This window comes from Chiloscyllium plagiosum, unplaced genomic scaffold (genome assembly GCF_037043375.1).
Source record: "Chiloscyllium plagiosum isolate Xiang-an unplaced genomic scaffold, Cpla_swu_hap1 HiC_scaffold_10, whole genome shotgun sequence".
NCBI classification, from domain to species: domain Eukaryota; kingdom Metazoa; phylum Chordata; class Chondrichthyes; order Orectolobiformes; family Hemiscylliidae; genus Chiloscyllium; species Chiloscyllium plagiosum.
In genome coordinates this window covers 27,201,170-27,218,329 of record NW_028270148.1, presented here as the reverse complement: position 1 = coordinate 27,218,329, position 17,160 = coordinate 27,201,170, and the positions used below count along the sequence as shown (strand labels likewise).

Genomic DNA, 17,160 nt, shown 5'->3' with positions numbered 1-17,160 from the left:
AAAGATTCAATAATATCTGAAGGAAGACCATATATGACAATAGTTTGCATAAAGATCTTCAATTCAGGCCTGTTCACAATTAACAACCTTTTACTTGTCTGTATGCTTCCCGCATTCTCCACATTTATCCTCATTGCATAATTCCACTCTACCAGGAATACCTTATGGACTCAACTATATGGGGATCAATCTTCTCTGGAGCACCAAACTGCACACTTTTGTTTCTTGCAACTTGAATGTCTGACTTCACATGACAACTTTTTTTCTTTTTACACTGGAGTCAGGTTTGCAGTGCAGTTGCAAGGCATGCTGGGTACAAGAGGAGTATGGCTGCAGAAGCGGGTAGGTTAGAATGCTCACTTTTGTTCTTCAACACAGTATCCCAGCTTCCAACAGGATTTAAGTGGTCCTTAAACCCATGCCAGCCGATTACCTTGTGAAAACAAACCAAAAACCACATCAAAGGAACAAAATGTTAATTGCAACTTCTTGAAATTGTCATTTTTTTTGATGCTAAAACCCAATAGTACTTCAAACTCAGCCAAATATTTATATTGGTCACTGCTGCCCAAATCGTAGGCTACTCTCTTCGAAGGAAAGAAAAGCAGGGGTTCACTTTAATTTCCAAACAAAGTGCTTAGCATTTAATGTAAGGGATCATGTGGTTTTGTCAAAACCATGTTTTTTAATCCATTGGACCCAACTAAATTGCATTAGAAAAGATGACAGTACAGGCTGCCAAGACACTTTGTAACACTTTTCACTACATTTTCTAATGACTACACATTCTAACACATGTGAACAAGTGCAAAAGACTGGTCAAGGTAAGTGACAACTTATCTTTGAAGGTCATATCCCTCTGATGAATCACTTCATAAAAATACATCTCCATAACAATACAGCACCTCATAATAACATGTGAACAAACTTTACATTTACCTTTCAGAATGTTTCAGATTGCTCAGCAGTCTTTCCATTTGCTTCATGAACTCTCACTTATATTGCCTCTAGTGGGCTTTCAAACCCCACACTACTAAAGTAAAATGTTGGCTGAGGGGAAATCTGGTTTTGACCTCCTACTTAGAATGAGGATCCCGATCTCAACAAGAGACATTGATGACCCCCATAAAGTCCAGAGGAAAAAGGCACATGGTCAAAATACAGAGGAAAATCATATTTCCTCTTTAAAAAACTGTAAGATTGACTAGTTGCATGTTGAAACATTTCTTTACTGTTGTAACTTATTACTTAACACTGTGGAGTAGTTATAAAGTCACAAAGTAGGCAAGTATTCTCAGTTAGCAGCAACAATGATTAAGTACATTGTTCAGTTCACAATGTGTTCTTTTGGATACATCTTTGCTCATCTGGGTAAAATGTTAATCCTGAATACTTAAGCATTCATTCTGCAAAGTTTAGATTGTTCCTAGATTGTCAATAAAGGGAGCTACATCAAAATGCACTATAACATCACTTGTAATATACTTTTACAGTTCTACCTTTTCAAGATTTCATATAGTATCTGACACAGTATTAGATAGTTGGTCACCTTGACCTTAACAGTAAAACATGCCCTACGTGCCCAAATGAAGGGCTTTTCCATCAGTCTGCAGTTCTCTGTAGTCTTCTTGTCGTGTTTGCATTCATCTCACCTTCCCCACTGATCAATATGCTCTAAATGGGCAGCAATAATGTCTTTCCCATTACAAGCCAAGCCTAAAACATCTTGGAGAAACTCATTGAATAATCCTTAGGAAAAAATGTAAATATAGCATGTGCACAGCAACATGATTCATACTTCGTTAATGGGGCTTATTTAGTAGCATGGGCAAAAGATACCACTCTGATCACAGTAAAGCACCCCATGCTCAATTGACACATGTAGTAGCTCTCATGAACACAAGAAAGCTATGAGGTCTTATGCTTAGTACCGCAATATTTCAGTAACAATTCAAAGTGGTGGGGTTAATTGTTGCTATGCTTAGAAACAGTATAAATATCTTCTTTTTAATGCATACACATCATTGCACATGGTGCGTGCCATTGTCAATCCCTCCACATTACTCGTTCAATTCATATTTCAACATTTTATTCCCTGTTATTTCATTAAGTTATTTCTTGATTGAATATGCAGCGAGTTAAATATTCACAGATTCATAAGACCATAAGATATTGGAGCAGAAATTAGGCATTTGGCCCATCAAGTCTGCTCTACTATTCAAATCATGTTTGTCAACCCCATTCTCCCACTTTCTCCTGTAGCCTTTGATCCCCTTGACAATCAAGAATCTATCTATCTCTGTCTTAAATATGCTCACTGACCTGGTCTCCACAGCATTCTGTTGTAATGAACTCCATAGATTCACCAGTCTCTGGCTGATGAAATAACTTCTCATCTCTCTTTTATAGGGTCTTCCCTTCATTGTCAGCCTGTGTCCCAGGCTTCCCAAACACCCACTCTGTCCAGGCTGTTCAGTATTCTGTAAGATTAAATTAGATTCCCCCCTCATCCATCATAATACATCTCATCTCATTATGGGACCTTGGACCTGCTATTATTTGTAAACCAATGACTGTTGTTTATTAAATCAACACAAAACTGCACATTGCTGAAAATGTGTTGCTGGAAAAGCGCAGCAGGTCAGGCAGCATACAAGGAGCAGGAGAATCAACGTTTCGGGCATGAGCCTTTCTTCAGGAATGAGGAAAGTGCACATTGCCAAACCTTGATAATTCACATGGGCTTCAGAGTCGTCTGAAAAATTAAGGTTGGCAACCTTAGAAAATCAATTGCAATTCAAAGTTTGGGAGAAGATTTGTAGCTCGAGTGCTCGTTGTTGTGGTTCTGTTTGCTGAGCTGGGAATTTGTGTTGCAGACGTTTCGTCCCCTGTCTAGGTGATATCCTCAGTGCTTGGGACCCTCCTGTGAAGCGCTTCTGTGATGTTTCCTCCGGCATTTATAGTGATTTGAATCCGGTTCCGATTGTCAGTTCCAGCTGTCCGTTACAGTGGTCAGTATATTGGGTCCAGGTCGATGTGCTTATTGATTGAATCTGTGGATGAGTGCCATGCCTCTAGGAATTCCCTGGCTGTTCTCTGTTTGGCTTGTCCTATAATAGTAGTGTTGTCCCAGTTGCTTGTCATCTGAGTGTGTGGCTACTAAGGATAGCTGGTCATGTCGTTTCGTGGCTAGTTGGTGATCATGGATGCGGATCGTTAGCTGTCTTCCTGTTTGTCCTATGTAGTGTTTTGTGCAGTTCTTGCATGGGATTTTGTACACTACATTGGTTTGCTCATACTGGGTATCGGGTCCTTCGTTCTGGTGAGTTGTTGTCTGAGAGTGGCTGTTGGTTTGTGTGCTGTTATGAGTCCTAGTGGTCGCAGTAGTCTGGCTGTCAGTTCCGAGATGCTCCTGATGTATGGTAATGTGGCTAGTCCTTTGGGTTGTGGCATGTCCTCATTCCGTTGTCTTTCCCTTAGGCATCTGTTGATGAAATTGCGCTGGTATCCGTTTTTGGCGAATACATTGTATAGGTGTTCTTCTTCCTCTTTTTGCAGTTCTGGTGTACTGCAGTGTGTTGTGGCCCTTTTGAACAGTGTCTTGATGCAACTTCTTTTGTGTGTGTTGGGGTGGTTGCTTTCGTAATTTAGGACTTGGTCTGTGTGCGTGGCTTTCCTGTATACCTTTGTGGTGAATTCTCCGTTCGGTGTTCTCCATATCATCACGTCTAGGAATGGGAGTTGGTTGCCCTTTTCTTCCTCTCTGGTGAATCGGATTCCTGTTAGTGTGGTGTTGATGATCCGTGTCTTGTTGTCTTGTTGACAACGGAATGAGGACATGCCACAACCCAAAGGACTAGCCCCACTACTATACATCAAAAACATTTCTGAACTGACAGCCAGACTACTGCGACCACTAGGACTCATAATAGCACACAAACCAACAGCCACTCTCAGACAACAACTCACCAGGATGAAGGACCCGATACCCAGCATGAGCAAAACCAATGTCGTGTACAAAATCCCATGCAAGGACTGCACAAAACACTACATAGGACAAACAGGAAGACAGCTAACGATCCGCATCCATGAACACCAACTAGCCACGAAACGACATGACCAGCTATCCTTAGTAGCCACACACTCAGATGACAAGCAACTGGGATAACACTACTATTATAGGACAAGCCAAACAGAGAACAGCCAGGGAATTCCTAGAGACATGGCACTCATCCACAGATTCAATCAATAAGCACATCGACCTGGACCCAATATACCGGCCACTGCAGCGGACAGCTGGAACTGACAACTGGAAGCGACAGATTCAAACCACTACAAATGCCGGAGGAAACATCACAGAAGCGCTTCACAGGAGGCTCCCAAGCACTGAGGATGTCACCTAGAATTTGCAACACAAATTCCCAGCTCGGCGAACAGAACCACAACAATCAATTGCAATAATAAAGGTTGAGAAATATAAAGAGAAATTAGCAGCTAACATTATTTACAAATTGTAGCTAAAAGCTACTGTTCTAGTTCTGTACTGTAACCAACATAAAACATGTCGAGAAAGGCTCTTCTAGAGTCATAGAGATGTACAGCATGGAAACAGACCCTTCAATCCAACCTGTCCATGCTAACCAGGTATCCCAACCCAATCTAGTCCCACCTGCCAGCACCCAGCCCATATCCCTCCAAACCCTTCCTATTCATATACCCATTCAAATTCCTCTTAAATGTTGCAATTGTACCAGCCTCCACCACTTCCTCTGGCAGCTCATTCCATACACGTACCACCCTCTGCGTGAAAAAGTTGCCCCTTCGGTCTCATTTATATCTTTCCCCTCTCACCCTAAACCTATGCCCTCTAGTTCTGGACTCCCCGACCCCAGGGAAAAGACTTTGTCTATTTATCCTATCCCATTCAAAGTAAAAGGTAGACAAGAAAGGGTGGGATCTATAAGAAAATAAATAATCAGGAAAATATAAGATTGGCAAAGATGCTTAATATATACAAAAGCAAAATACTGTAATTTCTGTAAGTAAAAACAGGAAATGCTGGAAACACTGCCAACAACTGTGGAAAGAAAAACAGACTTAACATTTCATGTGACTGTCCATGAGAACTTTCTGATGAGAGGATTACAGAAGTTTTCATGATGGGTCACAGATCTAAAACATTGCTCTGCTTAATAACTCTGTTGCTTCTATATTCAGGAAGCAGCATGAAGGACCTGCCAGAGAGAACAACCAACTAATAAAAGTATTGAACAAGTTGCAGTTTAAAAACTGACCAAGGTATGGATGGTTGGACAGCCTACAAGGAATACATTGTGAAATATTGACTTGCCTCAGCCGCAATGTACAAGTGTCCCATTTCATTTTACCAGATACATTTCTCGTAATGTGTGTTCCTCTTTCCAGGCAGGCTAGTTTCATGGATGTTGAAAGTACATCAAAGCCTGGAAATCATGAGTGCTCTACAAGGAATGCAGGAGATCCATTCCCCATTCTTCATCTTCCCTTTGGGAGACTGTCCCAGTGGATCCCCAGCTGCAGCATAAGACCATAACATATGACCATAAGATAGAGGAGCAGAATTAGGCCATTTTGCCCGTTAAATCCACTCCACCATTCAATCATAGCTGAAATGTTTTTCAACCGTATTCTCCTGCCTTCTCTCTGTAGCCTTTGATCCCCTTACTGATTAAGAATCTATCTCTTAAAGACATTTATTTAGCTGTTGTGCACAGACAGCCTGAGGTCAGTGATGCCAGCTCTGAGTGGGAGACAAGCTTAGTCTTATCCTTTCATTTCTTCATGGGATGTGAGCTTTGCTGGTGATGCCAGTATTTGATGTCTATTTAAACACTAAATAAGCTTTATGCTCCTCATCCACCCAGGGTAAAAATCAATGCCTTTATTTATTTAAGGCACCAGCTTCAGCAGAATTCAGATCATTTGAAGATTAGTTCTCTCATGAGATTCCAATTAATTCAGGGGCTAAAGTAAGGCCACTTATACCTGACTTGGCCAACAGAAAGCATACAGGTGGTCAGTTAAAATCAGCCAGGCAACTCACCTACAAATTTCCCACCTACAGAGAGAGCAACCAATTAATATCACTTTAACTCATACATGAAGTGTATTATCAGGCTGTGACCACATTATAAACTGTGCCTTGAGAAATGGAGTCATTTTGACTTTGACTTCCATTTTAGTTGTTTTGGCATCACAGGTAAACATTCATATTCCACCAACATATTGTTTAGATTTATTATGAATCTGGTATTATGGCAAAGATCAGATGTTCTTTTTTCCTGTAATGTTGACTGAGCAATAACTATGGGCCAGAACACCCTTGCCCATTCTTCGAAATGATACTCAAGGATCTTATATACCTACCTGACCATGCAGGTTAGGCATTAGTTTAGCATTATGTCTAACAGGATGACACATCCATCACTTTTGTGTTCCTTCAGTATCAAACAGGATGGTCAGCATTGGTCTTCTTATATTCACTTAAGCTTTCAGAGTGGAACTCAAACCCAGGAACTTGTGGTTCAGAGGCAGAAATGCTACCAACTGCACTACATCTGCCAATAAAACAGTAAGTGAAGCATCTGAGGCTGGAAGAGCACATTCAATGCAAATTTCTTTTTCCCTTATTTGTCCACAGGTGTGCTGTTTTGGAATCTCACAGGAAACATTCAGGCCCTTCCTGTCCTGGGCTATCTATTTCCTGCAAAAGCCTCCCAAAACTCCTGGTTGCAGTTTTTTTCTATACCATCAATGGGCCTCCTGTCAGTCCAACGATAGCCCAGTCTCACTCAGATGTCACATTTCACACATTTGGAGCAAACAGCTGGCTGGCAACACACAGATGTATCTCAGGAGCTTCAATTTCCCAAACCTCACATCACTGAAGTCCAGCACATTTGCCACCTGTCTCCTGGCCACCAGAATCTGACTGTTGGTTAAAACAGGGAATAGGTTGCATAATACTTACATACTACTGAACATGCACGCTTTCTTTGCTCAAGATCTGCTCTAACCAGGATGAATTATCTCTGACACACAGTACCTGAACTCTCAAGAGGTAGTCCACAGTTGAAATGATGATATTGACTGTTGTGTTGTTGCCCGTCTGGGTTCGTAGATAATTCTGGAAATCTTTAGACAAATAAAATCAACATTTTAAATGTGAGCTGGGATCCAAAACAATGATGTATCTTATAATAACTACAGCACATGGGCAGGTTAAGAATAACAGACTGATACTATTTAAATAGCAACCCAAAGGTAACAAGAGCAATCAATAATGATAGTCCAATCTGGAGTATCGAAGAATTGGCCTGTTATCTCTACATTTTTCTTGCAAATGTTTTGTGAGGCAATCTTGCTAATTTTATTTATGGAGGCCCTTGTCTTTAGTAAGAGAGAAGGTCTCATTTTATGACGTCTGGTGAGTTTTGCCACTTCTCGTTTACTGAAGTCTTATTATTTTATGTAGAGACAAGTTTTGTTATTTTTTCTGTTAAGGGATGTCTTTGCTCTGTTTCTGTACAAAAAGGCTATTTTTATTAATCACTTTTGGTTTGTCTGGGTCATGTCACTCTTTAGTGCAAATTGGGATTTTATAACTTGTGAACATAGATAGGATTATTATTTTCTATAAAGAATCTCATATTTTTCTGTGTTTGTCTTTTCATAAATTTGCGTATGTGGGCCTTATATTTTACCATTGAGAGTCTGGCATTTTTATGTTTTTTGTACAATGGGTTGGTTTGGAATTCCCAAATTTACATCTCGCATAATCTTACATGGTCCTTGAAATACATATCTGGTTTCCACCCCAAAGATTGTACATTCCTGGCCTCAATGATGCAAAAATCCTTTCAACTTCAAAGTCGGTTTTCATCACAATTACTACATCAATAGTTTACCAGTTAAAAGGCAAAACTAAATGTGAATACAAAAGCCATCAGTTTTTCAACTGTAGTATAACGCATTGTCCCTTGACCAATGAGCACACACGCAGCCTTTGTTACACACCTGAGTTGTGACCTTCACAGAGCAGCTGGAGAAATCGAAAGAGATCACACGTAAACTCATCATCCTGCATCACCTTCTCACCTACAAGATGTCAGTGATAGTGAGAGTGCAGTGCGTCAGTATCAGGAGCCTGGCAATGTGCATCCTAAATCTAAATCGTTTGCACACTTTTAATTACATTACAAATATATTTATATTTATATATATATATATATATAAATGTATATATATATATATCACCTAGTTTCCCAATATTGGCTAATCATAGCTACTGTTCTATCAGAAGCCCACACAGTGCACTTCACAGATAGAGAACAAATGAAAACAGCACGCATATGACTATTAAAAATGAAACCTGAAAACACTCAAAATAAAACACATGAAAACAATTTTAGAAGTTGACATGGCTATTGCCAATGTTTATTGACTCCCCTGAACTTATATATTTTATAATTATTTATAAATATATTCAAATACATAAACAAGACAGCCATGTATGTGCATATAGGAGAAACTGAGGACTGCAAATGCTGGAGATCAGAGTCGAGATTGTGGTGCTGGAGAAGCACAACTGGTCAGGCAGCATCCCAGGAGCAGGAGCATCGAAGGCCTGATGAAGGGCTTACGCCCAAAATGTTGATTCTCCTCCTCAGATGCTTCCTGGCCAGCTGTGCTTTTGCAGCACCACACTCTCGACCCTTGTATATGCATGTGTAAGGATTTAAAATGCAAAACATTTGATGATTCATAATAATTTCAATTTTTCTAAAATGCACTAACTTGGTCAAAAGCAGAGGCTGGCCTTTCATGATGCTTCATTAATGACACATTGGGAACATTGGGGCTACAGTGTTAATTAGGTTGCTTGCTTAGTTAAATATGTAATTACATGAGCTCTAAGGATGATGATTCTGCAAAGCTAGGTTCAGAGATATAGCTGCTTCTTGCTAATTTAGTTGTGAATCCAAGTGGGCAAGGAGTGTCTTACAGGACATAAGTTGAGATGATTGTAAAAGGGTGAGTGCTGAATCTTTAATTTAAATTATAGTTCTTGATCTTTTCTTCAATAGTCTCATATTGAATCCAATGTGTCATGCAGCTCTTTGAGATTGAACGTGTACAGAAAAGGAAATTTACAGGAGCTTGTGTAAACTTGCAAATGTGCTTGAGATGTCCAAAACAATACTCCAGAATCTAACAGCCAAACCACGTTCATCTTAATGTTTTTCTTAACATTGATATTTGAATTGGCTGAGTTCAGTATGGATCTCAATGGAAGACAGGAGAAAATTGAACACCTGCATGAAACCTGTATTCCATGTAATGGAATACATAGCTATAAAGAAAGGAAACAGGCCTTAATATATTTTGATAAACTGAAATTTGTGGAGATTCCCCAAGCCGTATCTATTGTGATACGAAGTTAGGTGGACAGGCAGGTAGTACTGAGGAAGTGGGGAGGCTACAGAAGGATCTAGACAGGTTGGGAGAGTGGTCCAGGAAATGGCTGATGGAATTTAACGTGAGCAAGTGCGAGGTCTTGCACTTTGGCAAAAAGAATAAAAGCATAGACTACTTTCTAAATGGTGAGAAAATTAATAAAGCCAAAGCACAAAGGGATCTGGGAGTGCTAGTCGAGGATTCTCTAAAGGTAAACATGCAGGTTGAGTCCGTGATTAAGAAAGCGAATGCAATGTTGTCTCTTATCTCAAGAGGGTTGGAATATAAAAGCAGAGATGTACTACTAAGACTTTATAAAGCTCTGGTTAGGCCCCATTTGGAGTACTGTGTCCAGTTTTGTTCCCCACACCTCAGGAAGGACATACTGGCACTGGAACGTGCCCAGCGGAGATTCACACGGATGATCCCTGGAATGACAAGTCTAACATATGAGGAACGGCTGAGGATACTGGGATTGTATTCGTTGGAGTTTAGAAGATTAAGGGGAGACTTAATAGAGACGTACAAAATAATACATGGTTTGGAAAAGGTGGATGCTAGGAAATTGTTTCCGTTAAACGAGGAGACTAGGACCCGTGGACACAGCCTTAGAATTAGAGGGGGTCATTTCAGAACAGAAATGCGGAGACATTTCTTCAGCCAGAGAGTGGTGGGCCTGTGGAATTCATTGCCACGGAGTGCAGTGGAAGCCGGGACGCTAAATGTCTTCAAAGCCGAGATTGATAGATTCTTGTTGTCTAGAGGAATTAAGGGCTACGGGGAGAACGCTGGTAAGTGGAGCTGAAATGCACATCAGCCATGATTGAATGGCGGAGTGGACTCGATGGGCCGAATGGCCTTACTTCCACTCCTATGTCTTATGGTCTTATTCACTTGAAGTCTACTGTTATAGAAGCAGTCCTGTCCTCACAAACTCAGCATAGTTGGGTAATGGAACACTGTTCAAAGTTAAGTATTAAAAGCTGGTTCCACCACTCCACTGAGTACCCAGTCTTTGCTGTGCTGCCTCAGGAAGATATTGAGCAAGTGCCTGTGAGTATACTGTGGGAAGGACATATCAAACAAAGGCTCATTGTTAGGCCACTGTTGTACTGAAAACATTGCTCAACTATACCATATTTTAAACATTGCAAGAAAAGGAGGGTAGCATAAAGTATTTTTATAATAAGAAAATAATATTTGGTTGAGTATTCCAAGTTACAAACTTCAGCAAATGTCACTTTTGTTATGAAGGTGTAGGGGTTCTGCACCTTTAAGCACAGAGAGTCATAAATCTTCATAAAACCTTGTGTGTTGAATCTTTCAAATTGAACAATCACATTTAACCAAACTCCATGAAGGAGCAAACATCTGAGCTCAGTTTTAATCAATTAAACTAATCATCAGAACCAAACCTGTTGGACGTCGGCCATGAACCATGTCAACAATTCTAAAATATGAAGACAACTCACAATAAGTCATGGATGATGAAAAAGGCTAATGCTTAATGGCTTTATGACTTCACATGGGACTTTTCAGATGCATAACTACAGATGGAGTACAGTAAGTGAAACAACGATGTAGTGAAAAGAAAAACCAGAAATGTTGGTAGTTAGTGGAATGTGAATGCAATTACTGACTAATCTTAAACACTTTGGCTGAAAAAACATACTGGATCCAGAAACATTGGAAATTATCTTTGTTCTGTGGCCATGGGCCTAGTGAAAAATGGGATTGATGTAATAGGAGATTGGAATTACAATTAGGTTTCTCCAGGTTTCTCATGTAATTTTAATGCAAGATTGGGGTTGCTCTTCTGAATGCTATTTACATGGAGTAGAAACCACATCCAGGAGAGAAAACAAGTGCATAAATTGCTTCAGATGTTGAGCGGTCACCTCAGTTCAGAATCTTACATGTGTGATATTAAAAACATTTATTACGATTATCAGTACCCATAATTGACTGGTATTACAACTGTGAATCTATTCCAAAGATTTCAAATAGGTTGCAGAGATAGTTTGATCCTCACTAAACCTGTTTTCTCATTTTCAGACACCGAGGACCTCAATGGAGGTGATCTATCTTTTTTTGTATTCCATAAAAATAGTTTTTTCAATTTTTTGAAAGTGGGACTTTTCTTGTTGACTACAATTCTCAACATGGTCAATGAAATTAGACCCTTGCAAAACAGCATCCGCACTTTGGAAACTTTGACTGAGAACTAATTGACCGTTCTTTTCTTAAGACTAGTATATCCAGTCTGTGTTATGAAACATTTTTCCATTTCTGCAACCAGTATGCAATTCTGATTTCTGGAGTTTTATGTTTAACAGGCTGAACCTAAATAGCCAAAACAATACAAAGGCTTTCTGCCTGAACTTCACATTGCAAGATATGCAAAGGAACCCAGTTGCAAAATAGGGTAGATAGTAAAACACACAGTAAACTCACACAAAAAATGTCATCTGCATCACAACAAATAACCAGCGCCATTGCATTTTAGTTTTTAAAGCAACTGAAAAATTAAATTAGGTACAAAATTTAACACTAAAAGTCTTTTAGTTGTTACTTGCACATCGACAGGTGCAGCCATAAAGCCACATTGAATACACAACAAATACTACAGTAACTGTACACCACAGTTTGGCACATCCAACCACCGCATCACTGCCACTTAACGGCTCACAATTCTTACATCTAGTGTGCCAGTTACTGTGCAAATCCTGAGAGAGAGGCAAAACAGGTGTGAAGTTGGTTAAAAGGCTTAAACTTTTCTAAAGCAGAAACAAACAAAAATATATGTTTTTTTTTTGTATTAACAACTATGTCTAAAGAGTGCAAATTGGCAGAGTTCAGGACCTGTACAGTGCTGACACAAGGTAACAAAGGAAATGGCAGAGTTATAATTACCGCGCTCATGAGTGATGACTGAGGAGGGGAAGACAGAACAATTGAAATCAAAAGAAAAAAAAGATGAGGTTAGGTATTAGAAATTATACTCAACTTCGTTCTAAATTTTATAAGAATCGGGTAGGTTGAAAGAGGGGAAAACAGAATTGTAAAAGTCACACGAAAATAAAACCATATATTAAAGAAACATAATTATACACATCTTCTTAGTTCATATTTAATTAGTAACAAAGGGTTTATGTTATTTTAAAAAATATTTTTCAATAACTAACAAACCCTGTGTTGAACATTTATTTATGCAATGAATTCAAAATGAACAATTCAACACATAATTACCTTTTTTCAACAAACAAACACACATGCGCGCGCGCGTGCACACACACACACACACGTATCCTTATGCACAGGTACATAGGTTTAATATATAGTGCTGTTGAAAAGGTACTTGAAAAAAATTGTGCAGTTCAAAAGTCCTTTTTTGTTCTTTAATATCTAATCCTACCACCTGCTGAAAATCGAATTTGGTTGATTGGTTTTAGAATTTGGTAAGCAGTAACGTCTTTCTCAAACAGTGGTAGTTAGTGAGTGATTTAGCATTCATGAAACACAACATTATTTTTGGTACATTTTAACACAGTCACGTAACAAGTGAACAAGCGATAGATATATCATGACTAAATGGCAATGTCTATTGAATGGTATTTAAGAAAATTACACTGAAGGATGGTTCAAAGTCAAGATGATAAGGACAAAATAAAAACAAATGTGTCCGACTTTGAAAATGGAAAATGCAGCAGTATGATTGGCTTGTGTATGAGCAAAATAGAGGCTTCCAGATCAAGTATGTATTCATAAACATTTTTGGAATAGTTCAGCTTTTGATCTCTAGGCTACAAAGAATACCACGAAAGATTACATTAAGCAGATACTTTTGTTCTGAGAAAGTAAAATGTGTAATCTTTTTATAAGTAAGGTTGCATTGCTGCTAGTGCATTGTGCATCTATTACACGTTCTTCTTTACTCAGTTTGGAGGATAGAGATTCAGAACGAATTTCTGACACTCATAGACCACGAATCACCATTTGTGGTCATGTACGATATGGCAGTCATCCATATGTATTTTAGTAGAAGAATTTATTACTTTGTTTGATGGTAAAATGGATTAATTCTACCATTTCTTTATGGTAGAATTGCCATACAAATCTGTTCACGTGCTGCCATCACAAACAATATATAGCAATAGGAGTAGACCATTCAGCCCTTTGAACCTGTTCTGCCAGTTAGTGAGATGGTTGATTGGGATTCAAACTCCTCCCCTTTGCCCCGCTAATACCCTTGGCTAGCAAAAATCTATTTACTTCAAATATAACATGATTAACTGAGCTACCAACCAATACCTACTGCAGGACAGAAAATGGAATACTTCTATCAGCATTTGTGTGAAATCGTGTTTCTTAACTTTTGTCTCCAAAATGGTCTGGCTCTGATTTCGAATTGCATTTCCAAGTCATTAACTTTCCAACAGCAGAAAATTATACCACACTATCAACTCTTTCAAAAATTCTAAAAAGCTCAGTCAAATTACCTCTCACTTTTCCTCATAATTTCATTCAAGCAGCCCCATCACATTTTGATGTGATGTACCCTCTCCAAGGCCTTTCTAAGGTGCAGTGCCCAGGTGTGCACACTACACTCTCAATATGATCTTACCAGACTTTCAGATGGAAGGAGAAAATCTTTCTTCTATTTACATTCTAGTCCCTCTGAAATAAAGGCTGAATTTCCAGTCACCTTCTTGATTTTGTTTTTTTAACTTGACTGCTATATTTTTGTGAGCTGTGTACGGCAATTCCCAAAATATTTCTGAAGAGTGGTAGATCATCATCATTGTCAAGAATCAGTAGTAGATGTTGCCATTTACCACTCTTTCTAGATTTTGAAATATTGCAATACAAATGCTTTATATAAACATAACTGCAGCGACAGCAACTTCCTTTTAGTTAATTAATTTCAATGATTAGTCATTTCTGAGCATTTTAATAGAATCATTAATTTAACAATGTTTGAAACAGTGCAGGGATTATTGTCAGCCTGTGAAATACAGTTGCAAAGAGAAACCTAAGAATGGAATCCCATGTTCAGCTTTATAAATTAGTATTCCTAAAAAGAATACACATTTAGCTGTCATTAAATATTACCCCTTGGGTTTAAAATTATGCCATACCGGTATGTAAATATTTACCACATATGTATAAAATTCTTCCATCTCTAAAGGAGGAATTATCCAATATAAAGCAAACAAGTTTACAGCTTTGTTAATTGAGCAAAGGAAGACTTTTCATACAAATGCATTAAGTGTTTGCATGCTAGCTAGTAATTCATGGCATTATTACAAATGAATCGTGTAATTTTCTTTACTTTATTAGAAAGCTTAGAAAAGATGACTAGAATACCAAATGGTGTTTCAGCATATACCTGATCCCTCTTCTGTCACCATGCCAAGCCCTTCTGCTTTGTTTTGGCGTTCAAATGCATTTAGATCAAGTACACTGCAAATAACAAAAATAAATAAAGAAATATATGTTTTTCAATCTTTTTGTAATTAAAAACACGAAAATGCAGGATTTTAAAAATGCCGATCATGCTCAATTGATCCACAGATGATAAAATGTTGATAGCTGTCAAACAGTCAGAAGTTTTTTTTTATCTTTTCATAATACATTATTGTGACAATGCATATTTTGAGCTGTGTCATCTTTGAACTTAAAAGGGACTCCAGATTCCAAAAGGTGGATATCAAAAGCCTGAATATCTCACTCCAACCATTTGCCTCTTTTAAAAATTATTTTAAGAATTAAGCCTGCAATTAAAGATTTTCCACTTCTTTTTTGAAGCTGTCAATTACTTAAGGAAATGGGTAGAGAGTAACGGTGGCACTGTGGTTAGCATTGCTGCCTCACAGCACCAAGGTCCCAGATTCAATTCCAGCCTCAGGCAACTGTCTGTGTGGAGTTTGCACATTCTCCCGGTGTCTGCGTGGGTTTCCTCCCACAGTCTAAAGATATGCTGGTCAGGCGAATTGGCCACGCTAAATTGCCCATAGCGTTAGGTGCATTAGTCAGAGGGATGTGGGTCTGGGTGGGTTACTCTTTGGAGGGTTGGTGTGGACTGGTTGGGCCGAAGGGCCTGTTTCCACACTGTAGGGAATCTAACTTAATATATCCAATAAATTATTGATAACCTAAGGCATCACTCATCAGGTATATGTTTGAAATTCAGTTGCAGAACTGTGCAAGAGTCCATGCAGAAACACCTGTATTGTGCAAGTCATTTTAAATCTGTGGGATTTCAGGGTTGATGCCATATACCAGTCATTCAGCATTTACCGCTTGGTCAAGGTATAGAGTGCAGTGGCTGTAATGAGGTCAGCCAGCTGGACTTCGTAGAATATGAGTTCTCTGATTAGGGCTGTTAATCCAGTCCAATCAGGGAGCCCTGGCTGACAGATATTCCTGATGAAGGGCTTTTGCCCGAAACGTCGATTTTCCTGCTCCTTGGATGCTGCCTGACCTGCTGTGCTATTCCAGCACCACTCTAATCTAGAATCTGACAGATAAAAAAGCGAGTGTCAGAGATATTGCCACTCTGATAGCTAACTCTGAAGAGGCAGTTGCAAAGTTAAGGACTGTTCATACATAAATAAAAGGTGACTTGGTGACGGGATTTCATACGGCATATTCTCTAAGTAAGCCATTCCCACCAGTAAACCAAAAAGTTCAAGAACCATCAGCTAAACTATATGAGGTGATCACAGTACTCCTTATATTCAATAAACTTGCTGAACTTTTCAGAATTCCCTCGCTCAAATGCAATACATCAGAACACTGACTACCAAGAACTATCTAACAACTAGAATATCATCACCAGGAAGGACATTGCAGTTTCTCAAGGAAGTGTATGCAGAGAAAGGGCTGCACAGCATTCCAAGTCATTGCGAATTCTTATATTTTGTGAAAATTGCACATCCGCACAGTCGGGTCTTGTTGAAAGGCAAATCAATAAAATTGATCCAAATATTCATGGCACTCACAGATCAGCTGTGAATTCATCAAGTCACTGAATCCAAAAATTGTGTTTTGAAAGAGAACTTACTTTCCACTAATACCTTGGATTTCTTTAGTACTTAAATAATGATAAAACATAATTGCTTCACAATCTAACATTTGGCTGATGCTGTGAAATCAGACTTTAAGAATGTAAAAAAATGTTTCTATTGTCAAATTTCTAAAAGTAAGTGTAGCATCTGATGACTGAAAAGAAACTCACATAATAAATTAACAGCTGTGAATTTGCTCTGTTTCCTAAATAGAGTTGTATTTGCACAACATCGCAGTTTCTTTACTGGTGCTTGGTAAAAACCCTGGAACTGTCTTCCTAACCACAGTGTGAGTATATCTATCCACTGATATCTCACCTTCTCTCACTTTCTCAAAGGCAATTAGCATTGGGGAACAAATGCCTAGCCAGAGATACCCATATACCATGAATAGATAAAAGGAATCCCTTCATCACAAATGTTTTTTCATCCACCTAGTATCAGATCCGCTAGGTGGTAACAGTGACAAGAATATTTGGGATTTTGGTGACTGACAAGTCAAATAATGGATATCCTTAACTAATAAGCGTTAATTATTGAGTGATAAACTGAGGAAGTATGGAGAAATTGTAGGATTAGCTAGTGAATTAACCAT

The 17,160-nt window shown here is 38.8% G+C and overlaps 1 protein-coding gene across 1 annotated transcript in view; it reads right to left on the bottom strand.

Annotated features, from left to right (window-relative positions):
* Positions 1 to 17,160, bottom strand: part of ryr2a (ryanodine receptor 2a (cardiac)) — a 769,474-nt gene that overhangs the window by 70,769 nt on the left and 681,545 nt on the right. The window contains exons 81-84 of the mRNA XM_087991236.1: positions 14,885 to 14,958; positions 12,409 to 12,426; positions 8,056 to 8,136; positions 7,085 to 7,173 (exon numbers count right to left, since the gene is read on the bottom strand). Of these exons, the coding sequence (XP_087847362.1) occupies positions 7,085 to 7,173; positions 8,056 to 8,136; positions 12,409 to 12,426; positions 14,885 to 14,958 (262 nt within the window). The remainder of the gene's footprint in view (positions 1 to 7,084; positions 7,174 to 8,055; positions 8,137 to 12,408; positions 12,427 to 14,884; positions 14,959 to 17,160) is intronic.